Below are 26,203 nucleotides of genomic sequence, written 5' to 3' on the forward strand. Positions count from 1 at the left end.
CCCGATGCTGCAGCACAAGTCAGAGCTCACTGCTGTGGGAGGCACTTGAGGGATAATCCAGTAACGAGCTTGGGACACAGCAGCTGCTGCAGGCACAGCTCCAGCTTAAGGGCTCAAAGTAAGGTGCTGCTCACGTTCTAGTAAGATTTGCAGCAAAGCTGGGCAAAGGCAGCGTTTACTTCAGGAGGTGAACAGGCCCTGTGCCAGGAAGGGGACACCATAATGCATGCTCTGACACTAAATTTTTGTCTGCTTAAACCTGTGCTTGTAAATGTTTTATTTACAGCTGTACCAATCGGAATTGATTTCATCAGTGAATTCTTACTCTTTGTGAACAGAACAAGTACAGAGGGTAAATTCTGCCTTCCACAGGTTATGCAAAAAGGCTGTTGTACGTTGTATTTGATATTAAACAGGAAACAAGAGCAGGAGGGAGGTGGTTGAAGTCTGGTTTTATTCAGCTGACAATGTGGCAAATCATCGGGAGGTTACAAACATCATTTTGGTTGGATCACGAGCTGGCTTGGTAAGACGGGGAAACAAAATTGTTAACACAAATTGTAGAGAAGCTTCCTGAAGTTGGTTGTCACGATAACTCAACCCAATACAAGTACAACAGGTGGTGAAGTTAAATACAGTGCAAAGAAACAGGGCAGTACCCGTGCTTGGATTTCACGCCCCCGCCAGCTGCTTGGTTTGCACCCCTCAGGCGATCAGTGGATTTCCCTGCAGCACCAACAAGTGCCCAACTGCCTCTGAAGCGCCCATCCTAGCTCACTGCACCTGAGTTGTCCCTAACCCCACAGCGCTGGCGTACGCAGTCAGGATATCCACGATCTGTTTCGTTTCCAGGGTCATCCGAGCTTCGGTCAGCCAGTCGTGCGCCACTCTCCTGGACTCTCCCTTCAGCTGGTTGACAAACTTGGCTGCCAGCTCCAGGTCTCCGTGCTCGATGCAGTAGGAAGCGTAGGACAGTAACTTGAACGTATCCAGGTCGTCGGGGCTGAGCTCAGCGGGCGGCTTCATTTGCTGGGGGTGAAACAGGAGAAGCGACTGCAGGTAAGAGAGGAAGTACTGGTACAAGCTGTTCCTGGTTTCATCGATCATAGCCACTCTCTTGGCCAGTTTCTGCACGGTGTAGAAGCGCGCTCGGAGGGCCTCCTCGCTGTACACCCCTCGTGTCAGGGACTCCTGGGGCAGAGCTGCTGTTAAGGCTTCTGTGAAGGCGTTGTCGGAGCAGCTGGCCTTGATGGCCTTCACGGCGCTCTCCAGGGGCTCTGTGGGACTGTCCCCTGAAGCTGTTCTCATGCAGTATTTGAGCGCTTCCACGGAAAGCCACAGCTGGTGGGCCTTCCTGGCCTCCTCTTCTGCTACCGCGTGGCCTGCAAAATAACAAGGGGACTCATGCACACAGGAAAAGTAACAGGAAAGTGTTTGCACCAAAAGCCATCCCTCTAAACCCTCAGAAACAGCCACCCCCTTGCCCTTTGTGCTCTCAGCAAGCCAGTTCCATGCTCCAGGTCCCTGCACACAGAGCCCTAGGGCAGCTTTCAGCAGGACCAGCTCTGGCAGGCATTGGGTACTCAGCTGTAACAACCCACGGCCCACAGGCTACATCTAATCCTGTGTTTAGGCACCAGATTTGGTAATAGGCCTGAGGGATCTTGACTCTAGTCCTTAACGAGATGCAATTTCAGTGCCAATGCTCACTCTCAACTGCTTGCTCAATCCCCTTCAGCCTGGCGTAGGCAGTGTTGATGTCCAAGGTGAAGTTGTCGAGCTGTTCCTGAGTAAGGCGTCTGAATTGCATTTCTTGCTCGCTGAGCTTCTCCGATAAGTTCTGAAATAGAAACATTTATCAGCAGGCCAGTAACAGCTGCTGAACTGTATTCAGCTTTTTAAGAAATGTTGCCATAGTTTTTTTTTTTTGTCCGTGCTGGAGACCATGTATGTGGTAAATACATCATACCAGTAAGAAGCCTTATTAGGGTGAAATTAACAGTTTCTGCATCTTTAATCCTCACAAGCTTCTCACCTAAAGTAGAAGCTTTTAAGACAACTCAGAATAAGACCTCTGTATTCAAGTTCTCATTCACCTATACAAGATAGAAAGGCTCCCCTCCCTAGCCCCATTTTCAGTCTTCTAGGAGATGATTCACGACTCTCACCCTGCAAAGTTCATGCTTGTCAAGGCTTCAACAGCAGCAGCAAACCAAATCTACCCCGTTCCTTGAGGCCTCTCCCCCTTACCTGCTCAAACTCCACCTTCAGCTCCTGTTCCTGGATCTTAAGAACATCTCTCAGATGGTCGGTGTGGGCAGCAGCCTGCCGCCGCAGCTGGGTCCTCATTTCGCTCTCCATCACCTCTCGGACTTCTTCAACCTGCACACAAGCGAGCAGCTGGAATTACACCACGCCTTTCAACCGCCCATCACACGCTGATTATCAGCCATCAGGGCTCACCTGGAGTAGAACCACCACACACTCCCCAGTGCCAATACCTGGTGTACATGCTGGTATCAAAATATTACACAAAAAATACAGTAAAGCGACAAACTAAGCACTGACATTTATAAATCAGCTTCTAAACAAAACATGCCTTCCCTTTTCCCTATATTACATTGTTTAACAGCATTACAGCATGAAGTTGTAATACCCTTTCATTTTCCCTGATCTATAAAAACATTTATCCACTGTGGAGAGTGCAAGCTAGCACAAGATGTATGCTGCAGGTTTAATTAGAAGCACCTGAAGCACTTTCATGTTTATGATTTATTTTTTTTTTTTTAATAAGGATTGTGCCATTTCCAGCCTTCCCCTAAATGCAAAGATGATGGTACGAAGATGACAGTGTTAAAGCAACAGCAGTCAGAAGTAATAGGCTGTAGTGAAATCCTTAGTAATGTGAAAACCAAAAGTAATTCCCTGGTTTACTGTACAACTCCACCATTCTAAATTTGAAGTTTTCCTGCTCAAAATCTCTTTTCCATGGAAAAGTTTCTGGAAAATCTCTTTTCCAGAGGGCTCCTATCTCAAGTCTCTCATAGTCCACAACACCCTGGTTGCCCTCCCGTGCACCTTCCCTAACTCTTCTACATTCTTTTTGCACTGGAGATTGAAACATGTGGGTTATGCCACTTTACCTTCTTCTCCTGTTCGATCTCGATCTCACTTTTGTGGTGCTCCAGCGCTTTGGCCACAGCTGCCTCGAGTGCCTTTTTGTCTTCCAGTTTCTGCTTCTCCAGGGCCAGCTCGATGTGCTGCTGTTCCCTCACCCGCTGCTCGGCCAGCTCCTTGTTCAGCTGGTCAATGCGCCGGTGGGCGTGTGCGATCAGAGAATTCAGGTCGTCCGTCGACAGCTGCCCGGCTGAAGAAAACACAGGGCGTTAGGCAGGGCTGTGAGAAACGGCCACCTAAGGCTCCACACGTGGTTTTTATGAAATGGGAACACGTTTTAATGAGGTTTCTGAGCACTTCAAGCCCTTCACTAGTGCTAATGCCCAGCCAATGTTCCTTTCTGAACCAAATCAAATATAAGCAGGAAAGAAACGACCTTCATTTCTTTGAAATCATTCTCACCTATGATTTATACTCCTGTAATTACAATTAGAGGAGACTGTTGACAACTCTGTCATTTTCTTGGTCTTTACATCACCGTGTGTTTCCCTCCAACAGCACACAGAACAGCAGGATCTGTAAAACCCCCGTGCTGACTGGTAGGGCTAGCTGGGTACAAGCTCACAGAAATGGGATCCTGTGAACATCTGAAGGCACAGTGAGAGCCAAAACAAGGATCTTTCTTCAACAGTCCTCCGGGCCAACTGTTCACAACCAGCTGTGTTATCCGAGTTTGTATCTTTCAGGTTTGGCTATTCAAAGAGCAGTAGTGCTCATAACTAGAAGTTGATCTGTGAAGAAGTTTGATACTTTTCTTCTAGGAAAACCAGCAGCACTAAGGAGCTCAGTCACTGAAATCACTGCTATTAAAACAGAGCTGGGCTTTACTGCACTCAAGCTTTACATTAGGTTTCTTTCCAAAGAGAAAAAAAATCTTCAGAATCAAAGAGTTAATCAATCATGATTAAATTCAAATTAAACCAACCATTTTTGGTGACCCAGCTCAGAGTGCCCCACGTGGCTTTTCAAGCACACGAAGTACCTGGGCATTTTAGCAGTATCAGCAGGAGCTGGCGCATCCAGCACCTCACACAAGCCAGGAGCACTGCAAGCTGGGCCTACTTGAGGAAAAACCCCGTCACGTAGCTTCATTAGAACTGATCAAAGTTTCTGTTTCTCACTGGAATCTCAGCAGCAGCTACCGAACAGCTTAAATTTGCAATGAGAAAACAAGCTTGGTTTTCAGAAGCCAACAATCCCACTCCCCTGGCAAGCAAGCGCTGTTAGACAAAGAGATTGTGGTTCAAGCAGCACATGCAACACAAGTGGAAGGGATCCCAAAGCATAACTCAGTCATGGAATATTTTAGGAATGCAACATTTCACCTCTGTTGGTATTGCATGTCATTTACAGTGGTGTACCACACATAAAAAAGGACGAAGAGAAAAGAGATGACATTCACAAGACCATAAGAAGTTAGAGGAACTCACCTAAATCAGTTATCTCTGCAAACAGAAAGAGGAGAGGTTGGAAAAGTTAATGCACGTTCACTACTGCAAGTCAGTCGTGCAAAAGAAAAATTGAAAACAGCTTTGCATCTATCTTAGTTTTGAGTCCAAGTCTTCAGGAATGTAAAAGAACAGCATGCTGACGCTAGAAGTCTCTCCACATTACAAGCAAGATGTAGCCCAAAACATCCCAGTCACTACCCCCACCTTTGGGAACCCCCAGGTTAACCTTTACGTTTAGCCAAAGCAAGGAATACGAGGTGGGAGCAGAGAAGTGCAAAGGACACTGAAAGTTTTAGTTTGATGTTTCCAGGTTCTTAGAAGCAGTTGGGAAGAACCAAATTCCCAAGCAGCAGGGAGAGTTGCCAAAAACTCAGTCCCGTGTACTTCAGTGGGTCACGGCAGTATGACACTGAATGCTTGGAAGCTACCATGAGGCTCCCTCTGCACCCACCGAAGCGCAGCGAGCACAAAACCAGGACGTTCATTCGCCCTTTAGCCTGAATGGCAGCTCCACCTCCAGGGTGCCAAAATCAACTTTTCTTCGGAACTAATACCCCAAAAGACTACACGTGTAAGCCAGCACAGCAACTGCAAACAGCTCGTTAATCTAAAAATGTTTTCCCAACTTTAAAAAACAAGCAAACAAAACAAAAGGACCTTTCCAGAGATGATTTTACAAACAAACCGTATTATAACTAGAGGGAAACGAACTGTAACTCAGACACGGTCCTTCTAAACACTGCAACTAGAAACATGTGAGATCATTCAGTACATTTTCTGTTAAAACTCTGCGGCACGTGAACCTTCCAACAACCCAAAGTAATACATTTATCCCTCTTGTAAGAGAGGGAGATTCTAACTACACCTTTAAATCACATTTCTCTTTTTTCTGCTGTAAGGAAAGCAGAAAAGAGCTCAAGTTGAAAAAACCCAAGCACCTCAAAAATATGAGTGTGTGAGATGTCAGATCCCAGGCAAAGAACTGTAGGAGTAGCTTTGGGATTAGTTCCTGTGTCAATTTCACTTAGAAATAACACCCTGGGGTATGTACATGTAGGGTATGTAAAGAACTGTAAATCTCTCTTTTAGTTTATCGTTCCAGTAATGACCTAGAAAAATTCAGGGAGCTCTTTGCTTCTCTGCTATAACAGTCTATGAGAATACTTATAACAGAATCAACCAGAGAAATACTTGATCAGACAGGAACACACATTTGATCCAAATCTGGAGCGACCGGGGCTGTTTCTTAAATCAAGCAGAGCATGTGACAGGCTGTGCTGACTTCACTGTGTGTAGGTATTGCCTCCCTTCTCACAAGGGTATAACTGATAAAATACAGTGCATGGATTACAAAAATGAAACAAAACGAGAACACACCCTGCCTAACTTTGAAACAAGCACACCACATCAGCACTCCGTGTCATGCAGGAGCCAGAAGGCACCGATGCCCTAACACCTGCTTTAGCCTACTCCTTCTGTGAACTCATTTTCAACAAAACCAGAGGAAAAAATGACGCTGAACGCTCAGTCCAGCAGGCAGGACTACAGAAGCACTACAAGGTCAAGGCAACCAGCCAGGAGCACCGCCGCAGTGCCAGACTTACTCAGCCCCTTCCAGCCAGGCTGGACATCCGGAGTGATGCTGTCGAGCTCTCGCTGAAACTCCTCTCGAGCTGTAGCCACAAGCTCGTGATACTGAGCTACTATCTTGGCCTCGGACTGCGCTGCCTGAACCTGCAACAAACAAAATGAATTAGTTTATTTTTCAAGGCTAATATCAAAAACAGAGAGACGTAATTTAAGACTGGGCCCTGAGTTAGTGGCAGAGATCTTTATCTTCCAGCCCAACTAAAACAAACACGCCTGGGGAAAAGAAAAACCAGCCTGTGCTATCAAACCTCTTGTGTACAATCATTATTTGCTTGAGCTACACAACTCCATTTCCTTTCACACACACACTGTAACAGCACAGTCAGCCTGTAGCCTAGACAGCATCAAAGCAGCATCTTAAATGCTGAATTTATCTTTAAAGATGTGCAGCTCTTTTCTTCCATTACCGAACACTTGTTGCCTTGCCTAGCAAGTTACTCCTAAGAGAGCTGCCCTCCTCTCACTAATTCCTGATGCTCCTGCTATTCAGATAAATTCACCACCAAAATTATACCCGAGGAATGGAATTGGAATTTGTCTCCCTGTGCAGGAGCTGGCCTGCAAAGGGAGCCAAATTTCACCTTTTCTTCCCGTCTTCTGAGCTGTAATTTACCCACAACGCCATTAGCACACACTCCTCCCCAGCCCCGCGATTACAGAGGTGTGTCTTTTATCAGAGCTTCCAAAGTTTCCTTTCAAGGTTAAAAAGCAGCACTCAGTGACTCTTAAGTTTCTCATGCCAAAGAGGAGCTGCCAGCAGCAGAACATGAAAACACCTCGTGGAAGGCACACCACATCATGCCACACGTTTAGTGTTTTGTCTGAATCTTTCACAATTCCACTCAACATCAGACAGGAAGAGCTACAAGTTGCCCAAAGAAAGCATGGCTCCAATCAAGCTGCCTGGAGATTTTCAGGACAGAGACCAGGTTTTTCTCACAAAGTCTTTGTCAGGACTATATACTGGTAGTATAATCAGATCAAGGACTGACCATAGCTAAAAAAAAAAACAAAAACAAAAACAAAAAAAAAACACGCCAGAACTCAAACTAAAAGTATTTAATCTACTACAGAGGACTTTGGAAAGGGAATTCTGCACAAGCTGCCAAGTAGTTGTCATTCTAATGGTGATTAAAAACAGCGTGTGGAAGCATTACCTTTTTCACCACGTTGTCCAAGTCGACAATCATATGATGAAGATTTTCTTCTGCAGCAGTAATGTGAGGTTTGGCTCCTGCGATCTGAGACTTCTTGGCGTTCTCAATTACACCTTTTGTCTTCTCTAGCTCTTCTCTGAAAATAAAAGCAGCTGCTAATTATAACATGTACAGGTCTTACAACATAACCCCAGAGAAAAGTTTACTTGACACCATCTGTATTTATAGAAAAAGCCACCTGGTAACTCCAATGACATTTCCCATCTACCGGCTCTACACCAAAAATGCTGAGATTAAAGATTTTCTTCTGCAGCCTGAAGCCTAGAGATGTCAGTGGCTCCATTCCACATAAAATGAGAGTTATGTATGGTAAAATCACAACTTGGTGACTGGTAGAGATAAATGAGGATGGAGAAAATTTGTAGAGCTCTGTAAAAGAGCTCTACAGAGCTCTCTCTCTATATATGTATTTATGGAGCTCTGTAAAAGATTTTTTTTTTTTGTTGGTAATTGAGAACCATTTTCCTCTAGGAAGTCAAGGAACAAGCGTTCTTTTTCCAAATCCATTCAAACCAACAGACATTTCTAATAACCTCACTGGAGCAAGGAGCAAGCTTTTTAAAATAAATAACTCGTTGGAAGTGGAGGCATCCAGTAGACAGACAGTCTTAAAGCTAACAATAACCTTTGAGCACCTACAGTTTTGGTTATCAATAATATTTTAGCATATCTGGGGTTTTGGCTAGCTTGGTTTTACTCTTTGCAACCCCCAGTTACCCCTCCTACCCATTCCCAGTCAGCACAGCAACTTCCAGGGTAAGAGGAGTTTGTAGCTTACCAACTGTGCGACTTCACGGACGTTCCCCTCTTCCTCCCATTGCCCCCTCAGCCTCAGAAGCACTGAAGAGCTTCCAAATTTATTTCTACCCTCATTACAGAAACAACTTGGAGACGTTTTTGTCCATCAGCTTACTTTTGCTGTTACAGTCACTAGGTGATGAGCCTGCACACCAGACTCAGTGCACACCACCGCAATTTATTCAGAACCTGACGTTATGAGCAGGCTGTTTCAGAATTCAACTTTTCATTAACCACATATCTAAGAAAAATCTAGCCTTACAAACGGTCCCCAAACCCATCTAATGCCTGCCAGCCCTCATGGGTGGCGTCACCTTACCACTAAGAGTCTTAAAGCCAGGAACATACTTGGCTTTCAGAAGGGCATCAGCGGCTTCATCCACTGCTCTCCTCCGATCTTTCAGTGCTTCCTCCAGAGTGCGCCACTGAGCGGATTTTTTCTCCCCAGCAGCCTAAGAAGCACAGATTTTTCCTTAGGGTTATCACAATCGCTACAATAAAGTTACCCAGGAAATAACAGTCTGTACAGATTCATTTTGTTACATTCATTCCACTCGGGCTGACCAACATGCTTTTGTTTTACCAACAACGTATCTGGAAGCTTTAAGAACTTCTTCCTTTCAATGTTTTATGTTGTGTTGTTTGATCCTTAACATTTTGTTCCACCTGAGCAACAGATATTTGTACACACAGCAAGGCATGTGTGAGGATCATAGTATGGTGCCACAACATTCTGGGGCAAATCTCTGTATGTATGACACTGAAAAGCAATTTTAAAGTAATACAGGACATTTAAGTATCAAGCTAAAGAACAAACTCTTAAGGCATTTGTTTTACTCAGCACAGAATTCACTTTAGTTGTCTGTAAGGCCCAGCTCATTGGATGAACCACTCACTTATACTCTCTGCATTACCTGTGAAGACCAGCAGCATCACTTGAACTTTTCTACTCGCCAAAGTGGAATTAATGAGTTGGAGGGGAAAAAAAGTCAAACTCAGAAGCATTTTATTATTAAACTACACATTTCAGAAGTGGAAAGATGAGTTAAAACTGTGATAAACGTTAAGCCAGTGCATGAAAAGCTTCCAACTTTAATTGTGAGATGGCAAGTTTTGCTGAGTAGAATATACAAAGTACCCCTTTGTCCAACTTACCTCAGAATTGTCCATTGCCTCCTTCAGTATCTGTAAGTGGGCATTCACTGCTTGCACAGCAGATTCCTGTGCTGTAATCGCCTGGAGAGTTACACGAGCTGTAGAGCTCAGGGCTCCTTCTAATGTTGCTGCAAGGGCTGAAAAAAAAAAAAAATGAATGAACGGAATTAACCTCTAATTAGTAAAGCGACACATTACATCCTCTACATCTCCTCAAATGTCTCCTCACATTGTTTTCTGTGACCCAAAAGTCAGTTTGGAAACTACACTGCAGCCTATGGAAGAAGAAATGCCACTAGAACATATTCCTAATTCAGAAAATTAGGACTGTGCTTAGAGCAGTAGGACAACTCAGTGGAAGACCTTTACCACGCGTTTGCAGAGGGGTGCATTTAGTCCAGAAGAAGTTTTCCCTCTTTACTTTCTGCAGTGGTTATCAAGAGGAAACAAATAAATATTCCTGTCTTCCCCAAGGAAGATATATTCCAGCCACAAAGTTACTCCTCCCAGCCCAGAAGGTGATGGAGGCAACCATCCACTCCTATCGGGATACAAGCCCAAACGACCTACTAATTATTCAAGCAGGAACCAAATCAGCATGGCTGCATCAAACAACAGGTCGTGACACAGATCAAACAAAGGAATGGTCTACCTCTACCCAGCATTTACAAGACCACATGTGGAACACTCCGTCCCTTTCTGAGATTCTCAGCAGGGAGATAACAACAGAGAACCACTATGATGGTGAGGGGACTGGAGAGGTCTTATTCTAGCCTGAAGAAGAGAAGTCTAAGAGGAAAATATAGAGGGATTACAGAAAATAATAGAAACAGACTTCTCAGAGGTGCCTAGAGAAAGGGTAAGAGGCAATAATTAAAGTGGAAACAACAGAAATTAATTATATGCAACAAGCTCTCCACCATAAATAGTACTGGCAGAGATGTTCAGAGAGGTGGGACAATCTCTCTCTACCCTTGGAGAGTTTCAAAGCCCCAGGGGAGAAGGCCCTGAGCAGACTGCCTGAGCTCCCCAAGGTCAGACCAAAGAGCTCAGAAGTTTGTTCCACCCCATTTATTTTTTTCGTTATTGTCTGATCATCAGTTATTTGTGAGTGGGTGGAGCATTCTTCACCAGCACAACACAGGTTAAAGACAGCTGCATAAGCCAACAGAGTCCAACGATCCTTTCGTCCTGTACAACATGCACAGGAAAAGTGATGGTAAGGACTCACCCGATATCTTCTCTTGTTCCTCCTTGTCTTGCTGGGCAAGGCGGGCCGCAACTTCTTCTGGTGAGCGTTCCTTTATAGCATGGGAAACTTCGTGTTCTTTACCTACAAAGCAGAGAGTAAAACTCTTTCATTGGAGAGTCCAAATTACTATTTGGGTTACTTGTAGGGAAGTAACTTTATTTTCAAAAATCAATTTGCAGAGTTAGTATCATTTTATAAATCTGACTTCTGCATGAAGCTATGCCAAAACTACCTCAAGCTTTTTTATACTTGTAATTGCAAAGGACTGGCACAAAGCTTCTTAAAATTAAAGGCAGAAGCATGGATACCTCACATGCATCTGTAGATTGTACGTTGTCTAGTTACAAAGATACACAAAATTCAAACGCAAAGCAAGAATTAAAATGGAGCCAAGTTTAAGGTTTCAGTAAATCTCTCTCCATGTTTTTTTCATCTCCCCTTTGGCACGCTTGGAGAGTTCAGCCAATGTAAAGCAGGTTAGGGAGAGGGCCACGGTGAGTCAAGATTATACTCAATGCCTTAGCCTAAGGCTGCTTAAAATGTTGTTACTCTCCAAAACAGGAATTAACATCGAGCTAATTCTCTCTAAGTCTGCCTGTACACTGAGGAGAGAACCCAGATCTCAGACTTGGGCTGCATCTAAAAAAAATGGGGTTACGTTTTAATAATGTTGATGTTAAATGAAGAATTTATTCACTTCTTGCTTGCGTAAGTTTATGAAATGGCTTGTTAATAGGGAAATAAATTAATATGCCCCCATCTGAAATAGCCCAGAGAGAAACTAGTGTTTCCTGTTCAGTTAAGCAGTAAATGAAGTTGCTTCACTTAGCCCTGCACAGACAAGCTTTTCTGAACCACAGTCAGAAAGCCACAAGCAGCAGAGGCAAACTGGACTGTGCACGTTCCAGCCCAGCACAAAGGCAGGCTTTCTTCCTACATCCATCCCTGTCCCTGCCCCAGCTATCAATCCCACTGTCTCGGTATGCTAAAAACCTGTTAACACGATGCGAGTTCTTCTGCAAAAGGCACAAAGAATAGCGCCTTCACAAATGACAAATACCAACACAGGAATAAGAATTTATGCACTTGAAGATGTAAAATTTGGGCTTTCTTTGTTGCGTTTGTATGCTCTTTTTCACCTTCTTCAGGCTGTATCCCCGGAGCTGGCACCGACACGGCCACGCCTGTTGCAGAGATGATCTGTGCTGCAGCTGTGCCTGCTGTTAAGTACAGTTACAGAACTCCAACAGTTAGTATGCACGTGCTCAACATGAGTACAGGGAGATAAAGACTCTTTTTCCTCTGTTAAAACATTAGTTGGACATTCGCATTACTTTATTCTGGACAGACAGCATTCAGTATTACACATGCACACAGAACTTCACTCGACGTGGCAGATGAAGGAACAAAGAGGCCAACTGCTCCTCTCTAAACCGATTCCATTTGATCCTGCTTTAAAAGCAGCCCAGCAGTTATCCTAACTGAAGTTTCTTGTATTTGCTTAACAGGGAGAGAGAAATCCTCTCCAAGTCCAGCACCCAAAGTGTTCTTCCTGGTGGGTCTCACACCCAAAACTATGCAGGACAGTCATTATTTATATTAAAATCCAAATATTCTAGTGTAAATGAACTTCATAAAAACTCAGCAAAAATAGTTTAAGCCTTTTTAGACAAATATTCTTACGGCTGAGAAGAAATTTGAAGATATTTGAAAAAATTGAAGAAATATATTGAAGAAAGATATTGAAGAAATTTGAAAATATTAATTTGAAGAAATTCTAACATATTCATCTTCAACCACTCCAAAAGACTATTTTAATCTGCTATGGGGTGTACAGAACAAGAGAACGTGAGCTCCTTTGTTTCCCTCTGTGTGACACTGTGTAAGGTTACCTTCTTTTTCCTCTGCAGGAGGAACAGCTTCTGGTTTGCTTATCGGGGATTTGGTAACAGGCTGTTTAGATTCTTTCATTACTTCTGCTACAGAGGAGATCTTCAGGGGACCTTGCTGGATCTTGAAAAGCAAAAAGAAGAAATATCACCAGTTTTCAAGGAGCCTGCGTGTCACCAACTCCATTAAAACACAGAAGAACATTTCCATGTCTAGACAACTGAATCACAAACCTAAACTTCAAACTACAGCATGAAAACAGCAGCAAGGCCATGTAATTGCCTGCCTTAATTTTTAATTTAGAAGGAATCTTTACAGAACAGAGTCGTGGCCGAAGATGCTACAGGCATGGTGTGGGTTTGACAGAATGGCCTCACTGACTGCTCTGTGAAAGGGCCTGGATGCTAGTTTTTAGGACAGATGAGCACTAACTGAAGTGTAAATCATTGCAAGGCTTTATGATATTAATTCTTTAGTATCCATCACATAAAGCCACAAGGTAATAATGAAAACATCTGAATTGGAGCGTTTACTAGGCAGATGATGATTTTAGTCTGACCAGTCTGTTTTGTGCAAGAGCTACTCAGTGCTTGGGAGGCAGCAGGAGCTTACCACAAGTGCCTGCAGCTGAAAACAGAAGAGAGGCAGTTTTGGTTAACTGATGTGCTATTTGTTTAGGACAGCTTTCTTAAATTCAAAATATTTTGGGTTTCCCGAAGGTCAAAAAGCTTCTGATAGCTCCAAAAAGCCACAGCCAGAGGAGTCTTTCAGCATTCTTGTTTAAGCAGGGAGTGTTTTCCTTCAGATGCAGTAAGAGAGAAACCTCCAGATTCCATTTCCAGTGCGGTGCTGAGGGCAGTATCAGGTTTTCCATTTGCAGGGTCACATCACTAGGACTTCAGACTGTGACACTCACACACAGTACCACACCATTCAAAGCTTTATTGATCCAAGAAGTTCTCAGATCTCTTCGAAGTAAGTTCAGCTCAGAATGGAAATTTTCTAATCCTACAATCTCACTAACTACACTAAACCTCCAGCCACGGTGAAATTACTTAAATTCCAGGAATGAAGCGTGCTGGGGGGGAAACGCTCACCGGTTTCTTTGGCATCGGCGCGCTGTAAGGTGCGGGACCAAGAGCCATCTCGAAGAGTTTGTCGGAGTAGGGGATGGCTTTCTCTACGTTCTCCCGGAACTGCGTGTCATAGCTGGCGTACAGGACGGTTCCCCCTACTCCTCCACCCACAAACAAGACACTGGCACCGATAATTTTGCCTACAGAAACACTGTTGGGGATGGGAAAGAGTGAAAATGACGTAAATCGCATCCCAGCTTGGTTCAAGGCGACCACCCCCAACCTCCCTTCTGACCAGCACTCACCTCGGTAGGATTTGTTTAGATCTGAGTCAACCAAGCAAGAAACACAAGGAACCAGGAGAATAAAAGCTACCAACCAAACAAATCCCACCCCCACCACCAGTTTGCTCTCATGTGGACTTCAGCAGCAGGTTCACCCTCAGCAGAGGGCACAGAAGGCTCAAGCCCACCCCCCAAAACCCTCCTACGCACCCCGACTCCCCCGAGGTGGTCGCATATCCTCGGCTCACTCGTGAGGGGCGCAGCGCTGCTCTCCCACACCGGCAACTCTGTAAGGAGAAGAGGAGACAAGAGTCAGCGGGCACTCCGAGGCATCTCCTCACCTGGGCTCGCGTCTCAGCTCAGCCTGCTCCACCGCCACGTCTCCACCTCACACGGGCTCCAAGGGAAGGCGGCGATGTTGGGGTTTTCTCCCCCAAACAACAGACTTCTCGCAAGAGCATCTTGGGGGCATCGTAAAAAGTGATTAGTTATTTCGGAAAAACAAGCAAAAAAAAAAAACATCCCATGTTATTTCTGCTTCTGTTTTCACTATTTATGTTCCCTTCCTCCGGTCCGTGTGGCACAACTGGATCAGTTTGGGTTCTCTTCACCACAGCTCAGCGGTGACAGCAGAGAACCAGAGCTGCTTAAACACTTACACCTTGCTTTGAAGGCACAATTTCTTCTCCCACACCAAGACTTTCTCTAGAAGAACTACAAAAACACCTCGATCAAAACAGAGATCAATTATCATATAAATGAAGTTACCGTATGAGGAGTGAGTGATAAACCGCCGTATTCTACTTAACACAAATGACACGACCCCAGATGTTTATCTCCTGTTTTAGCCCCAGAAGCAGGTTTACCAGAAAGGCTGGTTAAGGTACTCTAATCCCAAGAACAAGCAGAAGCACTGCCCCCTCCATTTTTCTTTTTCCACACGTGAATTGCTACAAGAGGAAGACAGGACCCAGGGGAGATCCGTGCACGAGTCCCAAAAGGATCGCTTCCCACAACTGAGGGCAACTAGAAAATTAAAAAATGAAAATCAAAATCCATAAACAAGGATCAGGGGATGCTTCGCTAAGCCCTGAGCCAAGGAGAGAGCCTTCTTTATTTATGTCTGCGTAGGGCAACACGTAACGAGCACACGTCTTGGGGGTCAGCTCCCATCCTTATCCAAGCCGCAGAGAGGCAGGCACGCTGAACTCCTGTTTTTTTCCAGAAAGTCAGCCAAAACTCTCTGATTAGTAACAGGAGGGCGTGGACAGTGAGAGGAAAGCAGCATTTCTTACCCCTGAGTCCTTCACAAGCCTTGGCTGATCTTCTCATTTACAGCAGAAAGCAAGGAGACAAAACAAAGGTGTTCAGGGTTGGGTCGCAGGCTGAATTTTCACTCCCTTCCAAAACTCTGGGTCTGTGGCACTGTGACCTGGAAATGAGCCTTCACCAGCACTTTATAAGCAGAAACCCACTCTGGTTTCCTTCCCTCTCACCAAAATACACTACTCCCTCCAAAAAACACAGCAGCAGTTTTTTCAAGCTGCAGTGCTTGCCTTTTGCCACTGTAAAAAGCTTGCTTAAATCCACTACATCGCCCTAACTGGGAAAATTCGGAGGAGTTTCTCATCTCCCCACTGAACCATTAGCAGGTGTTTATGACCAATAAAAAAAATCCCCTCGGTATGGATCCGAGCGGGCAGTACCAGCCCTGCAGCAGGGCACTGCGGGCAGCTCAGTCCCAATTGTGCAATTGGGGAAAAGAACCCCACCAGTGTGGGTCTCTCCTTGGGAGAAATTCCTTAACACACCTCAGATCAGGCCAGAGGCCACAATTCCGCATCTCTCACAGAAGGAGCGCTGTAACACATTTGTTTCTCACATCCAGTTTCTTTTTTTGCCAACCAAAAGGGACAGGATTTAGCTGCAGAAACCCCAGGGGACCAGCAGCTGCCTGTACATGTAAATATAAACGGTGTGCTGAGAGAGCTTGCCCACCAGGTGAACGCTCAGGCGGTCCCCACCTGCCTGCAAACACATTTCTGCTGCTCAAACTAAGCCTCCTTTGTCAAGCAATCAAGAAACGTGACTAGGGATGAAGAAAAAGAAGTCATTTTTTAAAGTAAGGAGAGAAATTGCAAGGGTACAGATAAAAAAGCTCCAGGGAACGCCCTGGCATCTCCGTGTCTGCAGTTTTTCCATCAAACTCACGGACTGAAGGCAGGCTTCCAAACTCCAGAGCACAATACCCACTTCCCCAGAGCCGCACAGTCATCCTGGCCGTACTCTTAGAGGCTGAACACGTGCACAGGGATGTAAGAGACACACAGACGTCACAGCCTGCTTGCTGTCTTCCCAGCTCCTGGCTCAAACCTTCCCCAGGCCCTCGCCTCAGCTGGCATCGGATGACCCGGGCAGACCTCTCCCGGCCCTATAAAGCTGGCAGAGGAGACGCCGGCTGCTGGGGTGGTGTAAAGGGTCACACTTTATCCACGGAGCATGTGGATAGGAAGAGTAACAGAGCTGGAATGGAGTAGAATGTAATATAAAGGGGGGTTGATGCTTTTATTTGTGTGTTACTGTGAGGCTGAGCCTGAAGATAGAAGCTGGGGAGTTTGTAGAGGCAGAAACCTCGTCTACAAACCCTTGTGTCTTCCAGAAGCGAGTGGCTGCTTTAAAAAGGCTTCGTACCACACTACCACATGGAGAGAGCAGCGTGAGGATGGGGAAAGGCCCAGAAAATGAGCACACGGGGGGGATTTTTCACCCTGACGTCCCTCCTGCTCCTTCTCTTGCCTTGTACCCACACCACTGCATACGAGGGGGGACGGCAGCGACTGTGGGCACCTCTCAGACCCCTCACACCCCCCAAACCTCCACACAACCCCCCAGATCCTCTCATAACCCCCTCACGACCCCGTCAGACCCCTCACATTCCCCAAACACCCTCACAGCCCCCTAAATCCTCTCACGACCCCCTCAGACCCCTCACACCCCCTCACAACCCCCCAAATCCTCTCATGACCCCCTCACAACCCCCTCAGACCCCTCACAGCCCCCAAACCCCCTCAAGATCCCCCCACACCCCCTCACAGCCCCCAGATCCTCTCATGATCCCCTCACAGACCCCAAACCCCCTCAGGATCCCCTCAGACCCCTCACAACCCCCCCCGGCAGCCCGGCACCCCGGCCCAAGGTCACTCCCTTCCCCGGCTCCCCCCAGGCCCAGCCCCGGCCGCCTCCCCCCCGTGCTGCCCGGCCGGGCCCCGCCGCTCTCAGCCGCCGCCCCTCAGCGCGGCCCCGGCCCCCCTCAGGGACCCCCTTCAGGAGCCCGCAGCAGGCCCCGCGCCCGAAGGACTACAACACCCAGCATGCACCGCGGCGCCCGACAGGAGACAGGCGCCGGACTACAAAACCCAGCATGCCCCGCGCGCGCAACACCGCTCAGCTCCAAGCAGAGCCCCGCGCGCTGCACGCCGGGATTTGTAGTGCGCCCCAGCCGCGCGCCCGCCCACCCCGCCGCCTCATTGGCTGCCGCGGCTGTCCCTCAGCGGCCCGGCAGCCAATGGCGGCCCGCGCGCGCGGAGTCATTGCGAGCCGACGGAGCGGCGCTCAGAGGACGCCCCGCGGCGGGCGGCCCGGGGCTCCCCCGCCTCGCCTCGCCTCGCCGCGCTCCCCCCCTCCTCCCGCTCACCTGCGCGGCCACCGCGCCGCCCGCCCGCCGCCACGCCCGCAGCATCGCCCCGCGTGCGCCTCCGCCGCCAGCACCGCCCGCCTCCGCCCCTCACCGCCGGGAACCGGGCAGCGAGCATGCGCGGGGAAAGGGGAAAGGGGCGGGCCTTCTCCACAGGGCGGGGCGAGAGTGACGGGCGGCTCGGCCAATCAGAAGCGGAGGGCGCGCTGAGGCGCGCAGGAGGAGGGCGGCCGCCATTTTGGAGCGCGGCGTGAGGCGGAGCGGGGCCGCGGCTCCTCCCGGTTTTGTCAGCGCCGCCCTCAGCGTGGAGCTCCCGGGGCCGTCTCCTGGGCTCTGCTCCGCCTCCTCCTGTGGCGGCCGGGACATGGCGGCGGCGCTGCGCGGGGCTCTGGCGGGTCGGTGGCTGAGGGAGGGCGGCGGCCATGTTGTGGGGGGGGGGCAGCGCGGAGCCCTCGAAATGGCGGCGCCTCGGCTCGGGGCTCGCCTCAGGGCCGCCGCCTGTGAGGGCTGTGCTTCTCCGCAGGGCTCCTCCGGCCGCTCGGCAGCTGGGCCCCGCGGGCAGCCCGAGGTGTCGGCGCGGGGCGAGGTGTGCCCGGCAGGGGATTGAGGTGGCTGAGGGAGGCGCCGCCGCTGCTGGGGAAGGGGCTGGGGCCCCTCGGGAAGGTGCCCGCTGGGGGCTTCCCCTCCGTCCTCGGCAGGTAGGGGGCGGTCTGCGCGGTGCTGGGGTGATTTTGGGGTGGGGGGAAACTTCTGGGGGGTGGGGGGTAAGGAGGTAGGTAGGCATTGCTCTGTGCTGCCTGCCCTCAGCCGGAGCTCACCGGTAAAGCAAGGGAAGGATGTAACAGATGAGGAGCAGAAATTCAATGAATCATTAATCTTGGAAAAGACCTCCAAGACCATCTAGTCCAACCACCCCCCAACCACCACTGTCACCACCAAACCATGTCCCCAAGCACCAGGCCCAACCTTGCCTTGAACAACCCCAGGTGATGCCACCACCTCCCTGGGCAACCCATCCCAACACCTGACTGCTCCTTCTGACAGAAATGTCTCCTCATTTCCAACCTGAACCTCCCCTGGCACAACTTGAGGCCGTTCCCCCAGTCCTATCACAGTGACCTGCGAGAAGAGGCCGACCCCCAGCTCCCCACAGCTTCCTGTCAGGCAGTTTTCACCAAGCTTATTCCCTCCTTGGCACCTTAGGCAAGAAGCAGGTGGCCTCTTTCTTGGCTAAGAAGCTACTTACTGCTTTTTGGTCTAATAAACGAGTTAATTACAATCCCAAGTCTTCCAGTTGAGCATAATGCTTGAAGGAGGATGTATAATGGTGTATACTTTATAGGTGTAGACTTGACTTTACAAATAGCCTTGTTATAATCACTGATTCTCTTGCTGACCATTAATACTCTGAAAGTTCTGAATGTTAATAACAGTTGAGTATGTTTGCTCTTAAATATTTAGCTACGCTTAGAGTAGATGGAAGAGTTGTTCTATAACTTGCAATATTAATTTATTTCTATTGAAGCTCAGCGGTGCAGTTAGCATTGGTAGGTATGCTTGCTGAATGATGTGTTGTAACGTGACGTGAATTTTTGTTAATCCTCAAGTCAGAGCACTTCTGATTTCTCGTTATGTGAAAAATCCAGTGAGTGGCTTAATGAAAGAGTTGTTTCATTCCTGTTCTATTTCCTCCTCTTTTTTCCTTCAGAGTCACACCTCTACTTCCAACCATACTTCAGCAGCCCGTGAGGACCGTCACTTACTATAGTTTACGGAAGGGAAAGAGGAAAACCGTGAAAGCTGTCATCGACCGGTTTCTCCGGCTGCATAATGGCCTTTGGGTGAGGAGAAAGGTAAGAGTTTATTTTTTTTAAGACAGACAAGCTTTGTGTTTACTGACAGTGGGCTGTTTTCCTTCCATTAGTAACTAGCATGGAAGGGTGCATAGGGAGACTTAATTTTTTGTGTGTTTTCTTCTGACAGTCTGGCTACAAGAAGAAACTGTGGAAGAAGTCTGCTGCCCAGAAGAAGCGTCTGAGAGAGATGGTGCTGTGCACCAGAACGCAGTGTAAGCTCCTCGATAAAATGACCACTTCTTTCTGGAAAAGAAGAAACTGGTACGTTGATGATCCCTACCAGAAGTACCATGATCGCACAAATCTTCGTGTATAGAGATTTGTTATTTTTTGCATCTTTCTGGGAAAGAGGTGGTGTCTTGTGTGGTATGGCCCCTGTATCTGAATTTTAGATCATAAATCTAACATGTTACTTTATAAATAAACATACACGTAGCGTTTGGTCAGAATTTTGGTATTGGGGCCCAAAATAAAGGAATATTCAAGACTACTTTGAGGGTCAATTTGTGTTTTATTTAGCAGAGGGTGAGAGCCAAGCTCATCACCTAAGCGTTCTGAAATCTGTTGGTTTTGTGGTTGTGTGTAAGATTATGTGTGTGGATGAATACAGTCTAAAATAAAAGCTAGCAGATAACTCAAAATACTTATTTTTTTTAAAGAAACGTGTTTAACCTCAGGGTATTTGATGTCCTTGCTTGTTGGTAGCTTGCTACCAAGGAGAGAAGAGTGGGATTTTGTTTTGGTGTCGCTGCCCGTTACGGTACCACAGACACTGTTGCCATGTCTCCATGTTAGCATAGGAAATGGTTACTTGTGGTTTTGCCAACCAATTAAAAACATTAGCCAAATTTCATGGCAGAACTCCACTGTGGGACTGGAATTTTGAATTTTGTATTGGTCTTTGAGTAGTGGAATGGCTTCATTGGGTCCTAATCTACATCCGCAAGCAGCCAGCTCTGCGTCTTTCCTTGTTTTTCACGCACTGCACTTCTGCTCACCTGTGTGTACAGAAGACCACCACTGGAAACTTAGCAAGTGTGTGAAATGCAGCAGGTTCAAATATTTCCTAATAATTAACACCTTATTAATTAGGTACTCCCCGTTTGTCAGCTCCAGCGCCACCGGCATGGCAGGAGATGGTTGCCTACCCGAGGCTGTGGCGTTTCAAAGAACTCACGGGTTACGCAGAGTGTTCAGTAGCTGTATTTTTTTTTCCAGTTCATCATACAGAAAAGTTCCGAAGGACATGCAGCACTTAGTGAGTACATCTATATACAGTCAGCCAGAATTGAGATAAAAATAATACAGCAGTCAAATAATGATTCTGGCCTGCCAGATACATTGAACAGACTAAGGATGTCATCGTTGTTGTTTTCCTTAAAGAAAAGATTAAGACTTTACTCAAGATGTGTATCGAGCGGTGTGACAAAACCAGCAAAACGTCAGCCTCTGGAGTCGTGACGGCTGCGCTCGGGAGGCTTCAGCACAGGGCTCTTCTGCTGCTCGCAGCAAAGCAATCGCATCGCGTGCACGGCGACGATCCCTGCTCAGTTTGGATAAACACAAATCCTGACATCGCGTTCTCTGCTTCAAGTATGATGCCAGATGCAGAACAGGTACCCCAAACAACCAGCAGGAAGGGGACTGTGATTAACGAGCGCTCTGTCACGAGTGCAGGGGCTTGGTTAGGTGGGAACACGGCGTTCAGGGCGCAGGCGGAGGCAGCAGGTTGTTTACACCAGGCTGAGGAGCGCTGTATTTCCAGCAGCTTTCTCCCTCTCACTAGCAGTAAATAACCTGATTTTCCTTCCGTGCTGGGTTTGCACCTACACAATTTAATTGGCGGGGGATTGTTCTGTGGTTACAGGGATAAAATGAAGTCCCTCTGGCTGCTGTGATCCTGATTCAGCAGTTGGCAAGCACAAACTGCGCTGACACTGCCTGCGGTGACAGGGACAGGCACAGAGGATGGGACCGGGCTGCCCTGAGCCTGACGTCCTCAGAGCTGAGGTGAATTTATGGTAAATTGGTGACGTAATTCACAGCCCCATTTACCATGAACCAGATGCGGTTTCCCTTCAGCCCCAATTTTCCTTAAAATACTGCACCTTACGCTCGAGCCTTGTGCTGGCTAAAGGCTGGGAGCTCTAGAGGCTGCCTTTCCTAGGGCCTGCATTTATTTGCTCACCTCCAAACTCCTTGCCACGAGGGGTCAGCAGCAGTGCAGGCAGGCCGCTCACTGAATCAGGCTCCGAAGCAAAGCTGGAGAAAGGACTTCATGGCTGGCGTTTATTCGAAATAAACAGCCAGAGGGTGAAAGGACAGACCTGGGGCAACACCTGTAAACAGCCTGCGTGGAGAGGAGGAGAAACCAAACACACGGCTGGTCTGTGGACAGAACACTAGGGCACTACGTGGACGTGGTGAGGCATTCACGTTTGTCTATCTATACACAAATATACAGCTCAGTTGATAATTTAATACATTATTATTATTTTTTTTGCCAGACATACGAAAAGGTTTATTTTTCTCCTTTATACAGTGAATGTTTTGAGAGATATAAGGCAACTCCCTTGTCAACGATTTCACCTCAGCACTTAAGAGAATCTAAACAGTCAAGTTTACAATAAAACAGCAGATTAGACACGATTAATATTTTCAGTGAGATTCAATGTTAGCGCAGCGTGTCTGAGAACAGAATTTGTCAGATGCTGTTGTAGCTCTATGGTTTGTTGGTTTTTTTTTGGCATAATTGAGTGCAAACTTGTCAGCTTTTTATCTTATGGCAGCCTATTGCATAGCAGGGAAACGTAGCTTGCTTGCAACAGGATTTTATTTCTGCTAACACCGCAGGCAGTTTTTTCTCTTTCTTTTTAATGCTTGCCAAAATAAATCAAACTCCAAAGCTGCTTAAAAATAAAACACACAAGCTGAGCTCCTCAAAGCATTTGCTGACTATGTTATAAGGACTGACTCTTCTGTAAGTGCTATTTAGGACTCTGGGGTTTTTACAATTTACTTTCCGAGGACTTCTTCCTTCTCACCCATTGCAAGCCACGATTAATTAGCACACGTAAAGGAAATAAAATTCTCCGGCGATGGGGCCGAATGTTGTGGCAGACTCAGGAAGCACCTGCTTGCTTTCCCCACTTCCCAGCCTGCTCAGAAAAATATTTGTGTGCACGCACAGCCTATTTCTCTCATCCCCGCATACCTGGGAAGCTCTGGGGGAAAGTTTGGGGCTGCCTCGGGCAGGGACAGCCGGGATTGTGATGCACATCCAGCAGAGCAAAGGCCACTGCAGCTTTCTGTCTGAGCCTGCTGCCTCCCACCTGGCTGTTGGCATCCTGGGCTGCCCCTGCAGTAGCCAAGTAGCCCTGCTCGTGGTGCAGGCTGCGCAGGGATCCCTCGGTGAGGGCAGTTCTGGGTAACGCGAAGGGTTTCATCTAGTCTAGGGCCAAGAGCAAACACGAGGGGCCACGCGCTTAACGGATGTGTGAATTCACATGCGGGACACTTACAAGAGACACCAAGCACAAATACACAAACCCTAGGACGTCTTCCCCTCCTTTTACACATCTACATGGACACAAACACACCGCGGCTCTCACCAACCCCCTGCTCCAGAAGGAAATTCTCCACACAAAGCTCTCCTGGCTCAGGCTGATCAAAATTCAGGCTCCCCTTTCAGCGCCTCGTTGAAACCATTCACCTCGCACCTCTCTTCCTCGTCCTCTCTAAGTTCTGGCTCTTCAGCGCGGTGGTTGGCTCAAAGGAAGAGAATCCTTGCAGGAGGAGGATCGACATCACAGCTCGGCCTTCCCTAACGAGTCCTAATGAGGCGTTTTGAACAGCCAGAATACCAAAATATTTGTTCCACCACCACTGCCTTGAGGAGGAAGGGGAGGGAAGAGAAATCCGTGGCTTCCCCAAGCCCCCTTCCTTAATGGTAAAGCCACAAATCAACGCGCTGTCCGTGTAGCATCGTGAGCAGCTGAGTGGTTTTGCCTTCCGCAGAGCCAGAGCCACGCAGACACACACGAGAACTGTAAATGCACGGCCCGACGGGGTTAGCACGAGGAAGGGGACGCTCTGCAAACAAAAGGAGGGCTCTGAATCTGCAGGGCTCCGTCAGACCGCCCCGACCGTGCCACCGACAGCGCGAGGAGCGTGGGACGGGGTACAGAGAGAGGAGAGAGAGAAAGGCCGCGTCTACGGCGCCGCACGTCGAGCACGTCCATCCCGCTGCTGTTTCCTACGTGGTTATCGAGGAGCTCGTTAAGGCAGAAGAGAGACATTCTGTGGATCTGGGTGCGATTGGCTCGTTGCACTCACATTGTTTCGGTGGCAGAGGACGAGGTACTTTTCTTCCTGAAGCGAGGTCTGAGGGTCCTAGGCGGTGCCTGCAGAGGCAAAACGGAGAGAAAACAACATCGGCGTGTGAGGAAATGTTGGTTTCTTGCCTTAAAACTCACCTGTCTGTGTGGCACCTCTGTGATACCGATCCTGTTTCAGGCATGAAGAGAGAAGTATCTCTTGGCCTTGCAGCTCGTTAACGAAGCACCAGCTGAGGACTTTTTTTTGCTTGAGGACCTTTCTGAAAACCTTTGCAGCCCCTTACCCGAGCCAAACCAACACCTGCCCCTCTGGCAACTGCTTAAAGGCATGGCTGAAGAGCCCTAATCCCACGATGGTCAAAGCAGCCCGGGGAAATTGGTGCAAATTCCTGCAGCCTCTGGATCCAGAGAGCAAAGCGGTGCTAGGAAGCCCGCTCTGGTGTTTCCAAGCGTAGACGAGTAAGCAAACAACAACAAATGATGTCTGCGGTGCATGATTCTCTCCAAAAAGCTTCAGCTTGGCCCTGGTTCTTGTCAGAATCACAGAGTAAATGCTTACCAGCTGCTGCAGAGGAGCACAGCTGCTCTGAATTTTTACCCCTGCGTCAGGGTATCAGGGATCCTGCCACAGACGGAGATCCGCCCGGGCTCTGAGCTGCTGCCTTGGTGTCCGTCTGTAAACCCAGAGCCCTGCGATAGCTCCTGCAGCTTGGCAGAGGGCTTCTTTGGGAAGCCAGCCCGCTCTTACAGCAAAGCAGCCATCAGCTGCCCAGTAAATATCCTAAATCAGTCCTGAAGTCCCAAGCGATCCCCTGAGCCTGTGATTCTCCATCCCACCAGGAGGAGATGGGGAGAGGGAACCAGATTCCCCTTCCCCACAGTGAGATCTCCTGGCTCAAATCCCAGCGCTACAGCAGGGCTGCAGGCCCCAGCTCCATGCTCAGGGCATTAACAAACCATATTTGTTAATCCCAGGCCTGATTAAAAAGTGTTAAAATCCCCAAAATCACTGCTTTCGGTGGGGTTGGCCAGGTGTGCACTCAAGCAAGAGGGGCCGGGCTCTGAGCTGGGAGCTCCCCGGCTGTGGGTGCCGGCAGTTCTGCCCCCGAGAACCTTGTCTCAGGAACAAAAATAGCAATTCCTCTCCAGATAAGAAAAACGAGGGGTTGATATCCACACGTGCAGGAATCTGAGCGTTCCCCCAGCAAGACTCACCCCTGAAAGCCTGGGCAGGTATTGCTTTTGGACTCTGCTTTTAGACCAAAGAAAGGAGTTCATTCAGCTAGGCAAAGAAGGTCACAGAAGGAGGAACCTCGACAGCAGAAGTACCTCAAGGGGCTGGTCCTTCCTTTTGGGCCTTTTGTTGGTGGATGCACAATCCAACAAAGCGTTGTCCTCATCATCTGAGAACACCGAGCCTTGCGTTTCACAGTTTGCCTGCCGGGGCTGCTCGTATTTATCGTATTTGTCCTTCACATCTACTTAACGTGGCCGGTTACGGGCTAAACGTGGAGACAAAGCAGGAGGAAGATGAGCCATGGTTCGAGTCGCACCCCGCCAAACCCCAGCTCACTGCAAGGCCATGCACCTCCCGGGATTAATGGTCAGGGGGTCACACTGCACACTCAGTAACAGCAGTCGAGGGGTTAGAAATCAAAAGGACCTCGTTTGCAAAGACATGACAAGCTCTACCTGGATGATTTATGTGGAATTTAGACTAAATTCACGGTCTGGTTTTCTGGAGGTTGACTCTAGAAAGAAATGTGTTTGTTGGGCTGAGGGATAAGTGAAATAATTGATTTCTTGAATTGCTGATTCATCCATCGTTCCTACATGTCCTGGTTTTTAGGAGCATCCTCTGAAGACACCAAGGGAGTGCTTGGGCACAGCCTGGGGAGAGCTTCCTGGGGTGCACAAAGTGCAGCAGCAACACCTGGCTGCAAGCTGGGAGAGCTCCAGCCTACAGCCCAGCCTAAAATCCACTGAAGTGAACCAAAAACTTCAACGGGCATTGAAAGGGCTCTCAGCAGGCTGTGTTGTTACGAGATCAGTGGGGAAAAGTCCTCTCCTGTCCCTAGAGCAAACCCCACAGCCTGCTGCCCCTGATGGATCTGAAGGCAGAGTGCGGGGCCGTGACTACAGAGCGCCAACACCTGCTTGGTGCTTCTCCTCCTCGTGCTTTACAACATGATCTTTGTGGGGCTGGTTATTGGGACAGTGCATTCGCTGCCTCAAATCCAGGCAGTGAAAAAAAGTCGGTGTTTTCAGCAGCCAGCCCAAAGCAAGAGCTCCAGAGGGGACACCCAGCGCCACCAAGCTCCCTGCCTCTCTGCGGGCAGTTTCTTCCCAGCAGGGCTGGAGCTTTC

The 26,203-nt window shown here is 48.1% G+C and overlaps 3 protein-coding genes across 9 annotated transcripts in view; 1 reads left to right on the forward strand and 2 right to left on the reverse strand.

The window, feature by feature from the left end:
* Positions 1-436: 436 nt before the first annotated feature.
* On the reverse strand, positions 437-17,782 carry IMMT (inner membrane mitochondrial protein). Of its 4 annotated transcripts, XM_084286233.1 has the most exons (15): positions 17,645-17,782; positions 14,161-14,237; positions 13,688-13,877; positions 12,593-12,713; positions 11,840-11,920; positions 10,680-10,781; positions 9,449-9,585; positions 8,642-8,745; positions 7,436-7,571; positions 6,233-6,362; positions 4,608-4,622; positions 3,144-3,367; positions 2,251-2,382; positions 1,711-1,840; positions 437-1,382 (listed from the first exon to the last, which is right to left on the reverse strand). In XM_084286233.1, the coding sequence occupies exons 1-15, from the start codon at positions 17,687-17,689 to the stop codon at positions 775-777; spliced, it is 2,232 nt and encodes a 743-aa protein (XP_084142359.1). In that variant the 5' UTR covers positions 17,690-17,782; the 3' UTR covers positions 437-774. The 4 variants fall into 4 exon arrangements, with proteins under 4 accessions (XP_084142359.1, XP_084142361.1, XP_084142360.1 ...); XM_084286235.1 differs by lacking the exon at positions 11,840-11,920; XM_084286234.1 differs by lacking the exon at positions 4,608-4,622.
* A 102-nt stretch (positions 17,783-17,884) lies between these two features.
* MRPL35 (mitochondrial ribosomal protein L35) lies at positions 17,885-19,990 on the forward strand. The gene is made up of 4 exons (XM_084286760.1): positions 17,885-18,039; positions 18,168-18,342; positions 19,353-19,497; positions 19,628-19,990. The coding sequence occupies exons 1-4, from the start codon at positions 18,009-18,011 to the stop codon at positions 19,814-19,816; spliced, it is 540 nt and encodes a 179-aa protein (XP_084142886.1). The 5' UTR covers positions 17,885-18,008; the 3' UTR covers positions 19,817-19,990.
* Positions 19,991-20,685: 695 nt separating this feature from the next.
* REEP1 (receptor accessory protein 1) overlaps positions 20,686-26,203 on the reverse strand; it is a 53,431-nt gene continuing 47,913 nt past the window's right edge. For all 4 annotated transcript variants that reach the window (XM_084286489.1, XM_084286488.1, XM_084286487.1 and 1 more), the window contains 2 exons: positions 25,167-25,315; positions 20,686-23,903 (listed from right to left, as the gene is read on the reverse strand). In XM_084286489.1, coding sequence (XP_084142615.1) covers positions 23,832-23,903; positions 25,167-25,315 — 221 coding nt within the window. In that variant the 3' untranslated portion in view covers positions 20,686-23,831. The remainder of the gene's footprint in view (positions 23,904-25,166; positions 25,316-26,203) is intronic.

This window comes from Netta rufina (genome assembly GCF_964035555.1).
Source record: "Netta rufina genome assembly, chromosome: 4".
Taxonomy (NCBI): Eukaryota; Metazoa; Chordata; class Aves; order Anseriformes; family Anatidae; genus Netta; species Netta rufina.

What these genes read in the sequence shown, in the direction of transcription:
- IMMT (XM_084286233.1), bottom strand. Translation starts at nt 17,689, where the DNA reads ATGCTGCGGGCGTGGCGGCGGGCGGGCGGCGCGGTGGCCGCGCAG. An exon ending in TGGACAACGTGGTGAAAAAG is followed by an intron (nt 6,363 to 7,435) that starts GTAATGCTTCCA and finishes TGTTTGTTGCAG; the next exon opens with GTTCAGGCAGCGCAGTCCGA. An exon ending in GATTGAGCAAGCAGTTGAGA is followed by an intron (nt 1,383 to 1,710) that starts GTGAGCATTGGC and finishes GTTATTTTGCAG; the next exon opens with GCCACGCGGTAGCAGAAGAG.
- MRPL35 (XM_084286760.1), top strand. Translation starts at nt 18,009, where the DNA reads ATGGCGGCGGCGCTGCGCGGGGCTCTGGCGG. An exon ending in TTCCCCTCCGTCCTCGGCAG is followed by an intron (nt 18,343 to 19,352) that starts GTAGGGGGCGGT and finishes TTTTTCCTTCAG; the next exon opens with AGTCACACCTCTACTTCCAA. An exon ending in GCCTTTGGGTGAGGAGAAAG is followed by an intron (nt 19,498 to 19,627) that starts GTAAGAGTTTAT and finishes TTCTTCTGACAG; the next exon opens with TCTGGCTACAAGAAGAAACT.